This window comes from Punica granatum, chromosome 6 (genome assembly GCF_007655135.1).
Source record: "Punica granatum isolate Tunisia-2019 chromosome 6, ASM765513v2, whole genome shotgun sequence".
Lineage (NCBI taxonomy): Eukaryota > Viridiplantae > Streptophyta > Magnoliopsida > Myrtales > Lythraceae > Punica > Punica granatum.
The window spans coordinates 6,636,940-6,648,316 of NC_045132.1; the positions used below are offsets into that span (position 1 = coordinate 6,636,940).

Below are 11,377 nucleotides of genomic sequence, written 5' to 3' on the forward strand. Positions count from 1 at the left end.
TCTCGAAGACCATTACAAATCCTAATCGACCATTTTATAGATGTCCTTTATGGAAGGATAAAGCTCATACCTGCAGTTATTTTCAGTGGGAAGACCAGCTTGACACTTCTTCAGTTGAAGTCCAACTTCAGAGGAATGTGGTGTTGTTAAAAAACAGGATTGTGGAGTGTGAGAGTCAATTGAAGAAGCTGGCTCGGCTGTGGTAGATTTTGACGATTGTAGTGTGTGTGTTGGTTGTGAGGATAGCTATTTTCTGAGCTTCCTCTCAGTCGGCTGAGCTTGTTGGTTGTGAGGATTGCTGTGGGTGGTCCTGAGCTTGGTTATGGATGGATTGTGGGTAACTTTAGTTAGCTAGGATATGTTGGATTGATATGATATTGTTAAAGCAATGAGTTTGAAGTTTTTCCAAGTTGCTATCCAACTCAGTCCTGTGTATGACTTGGTCTGTATTGATGTTGGTTAATGAAATTCGTTTGCCATCAATTCTTGTCCATTTGTCCATTTGTCCATCTTCATCTGCATCTTTCATCCATTTAGCATATGCAATTTGATTTCACTGCTCTAGAACGTGCATACTGCTCTTAAATCACTCCTAACTCTTAAATCAACTCCAAACAACAGTTTTAGTTTCTTTAGATGATAAATAGATAGATAGATAGATAGATATCGATTTCATATCCCAACGGTACGGAAGAGAACACTTTTTTCTTTTTGATCAAGCAAAAAAAAAAACAGAGAGATGTTTTATTGTCTTTTCTTACCAAAAAAAGGAGAGATGTTTTATTCTGTAGACAAAACCAATGGGATCAAGTCAGTTGATTAATTATTTCAGGTTTAACCATGCTGACGTGCTAAATTACAGTGTCATAAGATATGAATAATTAGTAGAGGAATTATTTTTTTTATCGGTAATTAGTAGAGGAATTATTATAGTTCGTTCAAGTTTATCGAACTTTAAGAGGAGTAGACGATCGGGCCTGCTCTTCACCGGCGGAATAGGAGGGAAGAATTGGGCGGTTAGTTCGTTTGTTCAAGTACCCTACTTGGAACAAAAATAGCAAGACGTGCTCGTCCAACAACCACTGTACCTCCAGTAGTACGATACTCTACACAGAATTTGAATGAAAAAAACCTTGGGATCGGGAAGCATGGGGCGCGAATTTCCCAGCCGATATGCTGTCTCATGGTCATACTGAGACTAAAATGGATATGGGGACGAGATTCCTCCGATCAACTACTGCACCCCAAATTCTTACCCGTCCTATCGAAATTAAGAAGTTTCAGAATTGAAGTAGAAGTTGCGATTCATTTCTTTCGTTTGGTTTGACATAAGAATAGACAGGGAATGTGACTGGATTTGATCCTCAAGAATCGAAACAGTCAAAATACCCCGTGTATATAATACGATGAATGATATAAAATAATTTTCAATTTAAAGTAATTAATTAAGCAAATATAAGGAATAAAATTTTGAAGTATGAAATCATGAATTTCAAAAATATTATAAGAACCGTATGAAAAAAAATTAGTATGTATAAAATTAAACGACATATATGTATTATTTATTTTCATTACATTGGCCATAAATAAATATGTAATATGTACTACATATTAAATAAAATCATTAGCAAATTTCTCACTAACTGTACAAATCAAAATTAGTATATCTAAAATTAAGCTACATATATGAAATATATATTAACTAAAATTTCAGTATAATTTTCACTAGATAATATAATTTTTGTTGAAAATAATTAAACGAGTACACAAGATTTTCAAAAGAAATTACTCATAGATATTAATTTTACCAAATTATGCTCACCATAGAATAAAAGTTTGAACTTTGACAATAAAAATGTCACAGAATATTATTTTACAAAATTGTCACTATATTAGTTAACTTAAGTCTCACTTATTAGACATTATTATTCAAAATTTGAAGTTAATAGTTCAAAATTTTTATTGTTAATGAGAAATAAGTTTGTCTTTAAAATGTTATTCTGCATTATATGGTTCGAATCTTGTGCGATACACGGGATGATAGGCCAGTATACAGTAAAATGGACTGCTAATAATAATAAATATAGTTAGTTAATGCAATATAAGTAGAATTTGTGGACCCTGAAGACTTCATTTACAGCCATTCCAATTAGAAATGAATCATCTATGTCTTAATTAGAGGGGGGGAAGGAAAAAAGAACAAACCAAAATACCCCATTTATCCGCCCCCCCCCCCCCCCCCCCCCCCCCCCCCCCCCCCCCCCCAAAAAAAAAAAAAAGGAACGAAAATATGTGCTCTATTATTTACCCAATTTTGTTTAATTTATCCAAAAAAATCTGCTCTATATTTATAGAGCTGCAAGGAGAGTAGAATAGAGCAGGGGGGCTTCCTGGACTAGAGGGGCTCCAGCTGGCCGTTACCCCTCCGTTCTCTTCTCTCCCTCTCCGTCTTCAAGACCGACCGACCAACACCCCTCGACTCTCTTCCGTTCGCTGACCATCCCATTTCCCTCTCTGCCATTGTTTATCTCAGTGTTGAGTTTTGCCTCTTTGTCCCACCCGACCATCTTTGACGTCAATCCCTGCCGGCGTAAGTCACATTTTCATCTCCGTAACTTTTCACTGATGCTTTCACTTGCTGGAGGACTTGCCTAAACTAGATTGTGGAATTGCTAGCCAGCTGCTGATGCTGCTCTGCTCTGCCGATATGATGATAGTTTTTGAATCATGTTTAGGATCACAATTTGTGTGTCCAGTCCATTTTGCTGCCATTAATTGAAGATTTACATTACAATTCCAGTTCATGAGTTGTCCTCTTTCTTTCGAGTTCTCATGTGTTTGAGCAAGTGTCGAAGACAGAGGTTGAGTTGTTGACAATGCATCACAATTTTGATTTTTGAGGTCTTGTAGTATGATTTAAGATCATCGGTGTTGTATCATGTCATCATGGGTATGTAATTAGAATAGGTCATGTAGGTTAGCCTAGGCTATATGTTTCCATCTTCGATTTACTAGGGCCCATTTATTCCATCAGTCCGTGAAATATAAGTCCCTTCTTGATCCTTACTCTTTATGGTTTTATTTCCTTATTTGTTTTAACTAATTAATATAACCCACTTTCTTGCATGTTCTACTGACCTTGAGCTACATATATCGCTGCGGTGCAAAACCTTATTCGAACTGGACATTATATGTGGCCAGCAACAAACTACACATCATTTGGAGAGAGATGCGGTGGTGAAGTCTCCGGAGGAAGGCTGAGCTAGGGGCTGTTTGTGGTATCTCATACCTAGGCCCAATTCTGACGAGGTCAGAATTCGAAAACTGAAGGGGGGAGAGGAGAGTTACAATTCAGGATCCAATGGGGAATGAGGGGAAACCGGAATTAGGAACCCGATCCAAAAAAGAAACCAAACATTTGGTCTTCATTCTGGGTGGAATGAAAAGTATAATTTTCCGCCCAACCAAACGCCATATAAGTGAAAAATAAAATAATTTTCCTATGTTATCTTCACCATCAAATTAAACTTACCGAACTGATCAAAATCTCATTTGAATTTTTACATCCCATCGTCTCCTCCGCAACCATTACCACTTAGCAGCCACCCTAAATCATCTCTGATTAGATCTTCATTCTGAGGTACAGCCGTACAATGTTCATCATCAGAGGCCGTCAACCCTAAATTCGAGGTTGCAGAGGCTTTCATGGACGAGGAAGCTTCTAAATTAAGTTGTCATCAATAGTTAAAATGGGCCTCCAAGATTCCTCCGAATTCTATGGATGTTCAACAACGGTTTCACATACCTTTGATGCCCATTCTACCTTGATCGGAGGCTTGACAACCTCTAATCAGGCCGTCGAACCATTAATTAGGGGTGGCTACCTAGCCGGTTGTCGGCATAGTAGTGGCTGAAACCTGAAATCAAGAAATGCGGTTTTCTTCTCTATTCAAAGTACTTAATTGGCACCAACAAAAGTGTTGGTTGAGTAGTAAACAGTTTACCCCGTAAGAAGGAGAATATAAGTTCGAATCCCGGGAAGCGCATTTGTTGGGAGGAGAATAACCTTTAATACTCGATCTCCCGAATGGATTAATCAGAATCCATTAGATTTCTGGATACAAGGGTACACACCGAAAAAAAGAGAGAGTACTTAATTAGCATATTTGGTAAGCTTTTCCTGTTCCAACTCCGAACTCTCATTTCTGAAAATTCATACCAGATCAAGAATGGGGAATGAAACATTCCCGTGTGATTCCATTATATTCCCCCTTTTCTTTCATTCCAATCATTTCCTTTCCATTTTGTGCCACCGAACATGACCTTTGAGATTTTGACAAGCCCTTAAGAGAAATTTCAAACGAATCTCCAGTATTTTTGTTGATCCTAACACTTGCCCCAGGTGGGGCCAATGCTAAAAATGAAAAGGTAAATTAAAAACGAAAGAAGAGAAAATAGACATGAAAAGAGAAAGAACAACATAACTTTATAAAAGCTGGATTGGAGTGATAGAGCGAACTAGTTTGACGAGGTCACCCATCTTAGTTGTGTCATTAAGCGTTAACTCATTTCGGTAATATTATTTTTAAAGACTAACACATTATTTTAAGTTTTATATTTATTCAAAAACATTTTATTCAAAAACTAGGAGTAAAATAAGTTCATAAAAAATTTAAATTTTGTAATAAACTTATTTTAAAAAAAATTACTACTATAAAATGAAGTGGAAATTTGCATGAATAGACTACCATATTCATTGGGATTAAATATCTGATATAGTTATCATTAATTTTACATATCGTTATGCTTGGAACATATAAAGTTACTAGGATAATAAAATGACAAAAATATATAAGATCAAAATCATGAAATCTTGATCTTTTTTGAAAAATATTATTTCATTTACAACGAAAAAAGGTCAATCCGTACATCGCACATGCTGTTTAACTAGCATATATGTATGCAATTCTTAGTCTTTCTTGCTATCAATTTCCCCAATTTATCGCTCACTTTTCCCATAATCTTTAATTCTTCTATCCATCAGACATCCACATATTCCATTGAATCAAATTTTCTCGTACTTTTCATTCTGTCATAATCTGTTTAGCCCTTGTAATATTGAATTAAATTAATTTTATTTTTCTGTTCATCTACTCTTTTATCGAATAACCTGTCAAGTTTTCTCTTCATTTCGCTCTTTCACTTTCAACATTTTGTGATTTTTTAAATAATTTTTACTCTTATTTTGATGCAAGTAACTAAGAAAGAAGATATTGGTGAAAACGATTGAATTGAAATATTGAGAAGCATTTGATCGTAAAAGTTTAACTATAAATTTGCAGGTCAAAAGTTGAAAAATGAATTTTAAAATAAAAATTACATTAATTTTGTTGAATATGAGGCCTCGTATTAATTTTCGGCTTCGCACCCTCAATTCTCTTAGGCCAACCTTGGGGTGGTCAGTCTCAACTGTCCTTGCCTTCTCGTTTTCTTAAAAAAAAATGATTTTGTTTCCTTTAATGTGAAAAGAAACAAAATAATTTAACATGACGTCATTGATAGAAAACTTCGATAAGAAGGTAGGGTGGGTTGATCGTGACTCGCAAGCCTCCATCGAGAATAATCTGTCATTAAAAGAAAAATAAAATAAAGAAAATCTAGTCTCAGATAAGGAGGTAGTGTGGGTTGTGCTGGGAATGATTCATCATCGAGGAACTAAGGTGGCGTTTAAAATTTAGGTTTGATTTTAATTTGACTTTGATTGTGATTTTGCGGAGTATTTGGTCAAATTTACGGGTCCACATTCATTTGAAAATATTATAATTATGGAGTTGTATTAAAATAGAGTGTGTAAATATTTATGGGTGGAGCCCATTATTTTGATTTTGATGAATGTAATTTGTTTTGTTATGGATAGAGTTAAAATCAAAATCACGATTCTAAAATCAAATTCAAATTTCAAACGGACCTACGAAAACAATAATTCTCTTCTGAAAGGCACGAAAGCAATGACGGCCACCACGGCGTCAAGATCACCCATAAATCGATTTCGTGATGACTGTATCACTGGGTACTTTTTCTGCGGACGAAATGTCGGAGAAAAGATAATAATGGGCAATTTTTCTTCATGAATTGGTGGAGGTCCAATGGTTAAATTCAACTTGTACTCTTCGGATTGAGTCTTTGCCTTTTCCAATAAGAAAAGCACCCCCCAAAATGCCTCTTTCGGGACGGTACATACTTCATGATTTAAAAGGCCATTGTAAAAGCACGAAACTCCACATCATCTTCCACTCGCATCTGAGTTTCAGATGCTCTTGTCACATCACACATAGTCATGCTAGCAATACTTATGCATTTGAGAAAGCGAAGGCAAAATGATTTTAAAAAAAACATAAAGCAGCCTTATGGTCTTGGTGCTTCCGTTCTCCAAATATATTTATATCTTTTGCCTGGTCGCTGCAATAAACGAAAGGGGTCGGGGCATCTTTTGCAATCATATATTATTAACATCGTCTTATTTTGGATTTTGTTGCATTAAAATCCGTGCATATTAAAAATACTTCTACGACTTATGCTTTCATCATTGTCATCTGCATCACCAAAACATGTACCTAACAGATTCTTTGTTTTGGTTTTAACTATTCCCGCTGATTAAACTATTTTCAAAGGGTCATGTTATGTAAACTAGTATATGATGACTGGCCACTGACGCGCTTGTCTTCCTTAGCCAAAATTGTGTCAGAAAAGATGCTTTTCTATTTTGGAAGTACTTTAGAGTCGGACTTCAACTTTGCAAGCTGTGTCTTCATTGAACTTTCTCAGAAAAAAAAAAAAGAGAAGAAAAAAGACATGTATTCATTGATATTGCACCACGGCGATAGTGTCTTGTAGAGACGAAATTTTGAGATGAAATGGGTTCGTTTCTATTTTGAGACGGAAATTTTAAAAATTGAGACATAAAATTTCTTCTATCACCCGATAAACGGGAAAAAAAACGAAAATCTCCATCTCATTATTTCAAATGAATTAGGGGACACGAAATACTATCTCTTCACTTTCTATAAAACTCAAAAGTCCTCTAACGTTTCACACTTAGAAAATTAAATAATTCGATTACTCACATATTAAATGGGAAAATAAGTTATTAGTTATTCATATTAGTTTTGTTATTGAGTATAAATGAAATTACAAATAGCTCAATACATGAATATAAATTATAAAAAAAGTTAATATAAAAGTTTCAAAAACTATTAAAATAAAAGAGATGAATATTGATTGTACATTAAAAGTTTTGTAAATAAAATAATAAATAAATTACATACAAAAGGTGAATATTATTAGGATAAAAACATACAAATTACAATAAGAGTGTGGGTATTTAATAATTAAGTAATAGAAAAATAAATATTAGTTTTAAAATGAAAATTTGTAGATGTATAATAATGAATATAATGAAATGTTAATAGGTAACAATGAATGAAAGTAGCCTAGGTGGTAACACGCATGCACGCCACAGTGAAGACCTTGGTTCGAGTCTCCGCAAGTGCAAAGCTCACACGTCACTGCAAGTGCAAAGTTCACACAATTAAAGAGACGAGGTGCATTGCACCCTTTGTATAGGTGATGGGAGCACATAAGCTCGTGCTCTTTCCAAGCTTGGCCGATCTAATATATTTTGTTTTTTTTTACATTTTTGGACGTGTTTCAATCTCAAGGATTGAGATGAAGAAAAAGACGGAATTTTTCCTCTCTAATGGAGAGACAGAGCGCTTTCTATCTCAATCGTGAGACGGAAATTGAGACAATGTATTCCGTCTATTAGGTTTTTAACAGAAAATTCCCTCTCAAATATCTGTCTCAATTGAGGATGGGACGGAAATTTCCGTCTCCTTATTTTAGGACGAGTCTTTTTAAGAGGGATCCGTTGAGATGGACTTTTCCATCTCTATATTGTGTAGAGACGGAGTTTTCAGTCTCAATTACCATCCCTATAAGGTCGAATTCATGTAGTGTTGTTCTGTTTGCCGATTGGAAAGTAAATTAAGGGATAGTGATTCAAGGGGGCAAAAAAAAAAAAAAAAGGCAATGTGAAAGTAGAAATGCAATAGGCAGCCATCCGTACTTAACTATTTAAGTTCAAGAATTTTGTTACATATAATGTTTTTCAGAGTGTACCTTTGTATTTGAAAGTTCAAGAAAACAAGCATATGCATGTTGATATGTGAAGAAACCTTAACTAGAAGCCTGCATGAAGCCTAATGGGCTATTAGCTTAGCTCAATGGAGAAGGCAAATTTGGTATTCGTATATTCATCGTATTAATTAATGATTGATTTATAAGATCAGGCAACTAAGACCAAAATTAAAAAGGCGACTGGCTTAATGGGTATAAATTATAATTGAAGAATGAAATTTGGACCTTTTATTCAGATTATTTTGTTCACCATTATTCTGGAAACCTTTTTTGGCCCAAGTGGGCACAAAAATCACATGAATGACAAGTTTTTTCGATTGCAAAGGAGGCTCGTAAACTTAATATAATGAAATGAAAATATTAATATCTAGTAAAGATGATATAGATAGTCCAACTAAATATCAAAAGTGGAATCACAGTATTACTAGGAAATAACATACGCATATGCGCTATATCCTCTTCGATAGAAATTAAGGAGAAGCTGACGTCATAAATGAATGGTCCAACAACTTTACCAATAATACATCCTAAATACAGAAACTTGGAACCTATATATAAAACGGGCAGCTCTTCTTCGTCCCCTGAGATTACAGTGGTAGAATTCTAATCAGTTGAAGCCATGTTCTCCGCCAGAGAATTCATGGCCTCGCCCTCGCCCTCCTCACTCTTCGCGGCCTACGCCTCGTTCATGGCATCGATGATGCTTGCTCGCACCATCCTAAATGACCTTATTCCCAAACCGATCCGAGCATACCTCGTCGCACTCTTTCGCCGCCTCTTCAAGGCCAAAACCAGCCAACTGACCCTAGTCATCGAGGAGAATGGTGGTGGCCTGACCTGGAACGAGATCTTTGATGCTGCCGAGCTTTATCTCAGCACAAAGATCGGGCCTCACACGGACCGCCTTAAGATTGACAAGTGCCCTGGCAAGAAAAGGATATCGATCCGCCTCGACAATAACGAGAAGCTGACTGACTCCTACGAAGGGATCGAGCTGAAGTGGGAGTTCGTGTGCGTGGAGCAGGAGAGGGGCAACAATAGGGACACCTCTAGGACGGGCTCCGACATTCGGAGGTTTTTCGAGCTTAGCTTCGATAAGAAGCGTAAGGAGAAGATATTGAGCTCTTATGTGCCTTACATACTGGAAAAGGCAAAGGAAATCAGGAAAACGGATCGAGTCTTAAAAATGTTTACGCTTGGAAGGGGCAGAGGCTCTAACTGGGAGTCCATTAACCTTGAGCACCCTTCAACCTTTGAGACCCTGGCTATGGAGCCGGAGCAGAAGGAGGCGTTGAAGGAGGACTTGGTCCGGTTCTTGAGCCGGAAAGAGTTCTACAAGCGGGTCGGAAGGGCCTGGAAGCGTGGGTATCTGTTGTACGGTCCGCCCGGGACTGGGAAATCGAGCTTGGTCGCCGCCATGGCGAACTACCTCAAGTTCGATGTGTACGACCTCCAGCTCTCCAACATCGTGAGCGACTCAGACCTGAGGAAGCTCTTGCTGGTCATAGCGAGCCGGTCCATCCTCGTTATCGAGGACATTGATTGCAGCATCGACCTGCCGGACCGACTGCCCACCAGTGAAGAAAATAGCAAGAACAACATCAGGCCACAGGTCAGCATAACTCGTGCACTACCATTTCAATGTAAATAAAAATCAGATATGCTAATCTAAACATGTAAGTATTAAGCTTACTCTCACAATCACGTTTAATCATAATTCTCACATACGTTGTTCGATTGGATTCGGAATATTATTCACCCTTTTTCAACAGACTTTTTTAGGTGAATTTCAAATTAGATTTTAATCATAAAGTGCGGTGGAGAAATTTCTTAAAAACATAGCACCCCATTTTTGCTTATGTGGCAGGTTACTAGGCACCATATGTGTCCTACGACTTTCCTGTCACTGCCTTGTGTCTTATTATGCGAGGAAATATTATGTGTATATTAGTTAATTAATGTGCATATAATATATTAAATTTAAAAAAAATGATAATTCCCTGTCAGCTTATCGCAAAAAAAGAAAGAAAAAAAAAAAAAATGATTATATCTCTGAAATAAGTTTCAAATGCTAGGGAATTGATTGAGCAAATTCACAATAGTAGGGTAATGTCAAGCATGTAATGGAACACCGGTACGAGCATATATCTTAGAGACCATAATTACAATATCTGTTTGTTATTTTGCAGCTGACACTTTCTGGACTCCTGAACTTCATAGATGGGCTGTGGTCGAGCTGCGGTGACGAAAGGATAATAATATTCACAACAAACCACGTGGAGAAGCTCGATCCGGCCCTACTCCGGCCCGGGCGAATGGACATGCACATCCATATGTCCTACTGCACGTTCCATGGGTTCGTGCTTTTAGCCTCCAACTACCTTGGGATCTCTGAGGCCGACCTGAGCCGCCGCTACTGCCATGTGCTCGAAGAGATCAAGGGCCTAATTGCAGGGACCAAGGTGACCCCGGCCGAAGTTGCTGAGGAGTTCATGAAGAATGAGGATCCTGAAGTCGCCCTCGATGGGATTGCACAGCTCTTCAGGAAAAAGAAAATGGAAGGTCAAGATTTAATTGGGGCCCAGGAAACGGAAAGGCAGACTATTGAGGACTAGCTATACGTGATTGAGGTATCTGAGGAATAGATCAATCATAGGAGAGGGATTAAGTGCGTACTTGACTGAGTATGGTAGGATGAAATGGAGATAGAAGGGAATCTAGTACGCGCTACATATAGTGATGTCATTTGATTCTCTCATTCTATTTTATCATACCAAACATGACGAAAGGGAGAGAAGGGAATACTTTGTCCTTCCTCTTATTAAAAGATAATCGTGTAACTTTGAGTTGCTACGACATGTTATTGACTACGATATTCAAAAAAAAAATACTATTATTGAATAGATATATAAATTGCAGAGTATTTATTATTTGATACTTTACTAGATTAGACTCACATCCAAATTAAAATTGGTTTTAAAATTGATAATCTCGCGAATGAAACCAGTGAAGTAGGTAAACTCATGAGTGTGACTGAGATCGCATTTGGGATAAGACTAAGGACTTCTTTAGATTGTGATTATGAACAATTATTATGTAAATTTGTATATTATAATTCTCGAGAACCTCCATAAACCCCCCAATCACTAATGCTTTATAACCCATCCCTTCATAACCTCCC

General features: G+C 36.9%; 1 protein-coding gene and 1 long non-coding RNA gene across 2 annotated transcripts; both read left to right on the plus strand.

Moving 5' to 3' along the window:
* Positions 1-2,357: 2,357 nt before the first annotated feature.
* Positions 2,358-4,165, plus strand: LOC116210447. The gene is made up of 2 exons (XR_004157500.1): positions 2,358-2,590; positions 3,202-4,165. It is a non-coding gene; the product is annotated as an uncharacterized LOC116210447 (long non-coding RNA).
* A 4,603-nt stretch (positions 4,166-8,768) lies between these two features.
* LOC116211905 (AAA-ATPase At5g17760-like) lies at positions 8,769-11,103 on the plus strand. The gene is made up of 2 exons (XM_031546445.1): positions 8,769-9,808; positions 10,386-11,103. Exons 1-2 carry the CDS (start codon positions 8,816-8,818, stop codon positions 10,809-10,811), a joined length of 1,419 nt encoding a protein of 472 aa, XP_031402305.1. The 5' UTR covers positions 8,769-8,815; the 3' UTR covers positions 10,812-11,103.
* Positions 11,104-11,377: the final 274 nt, after the last annotated feature.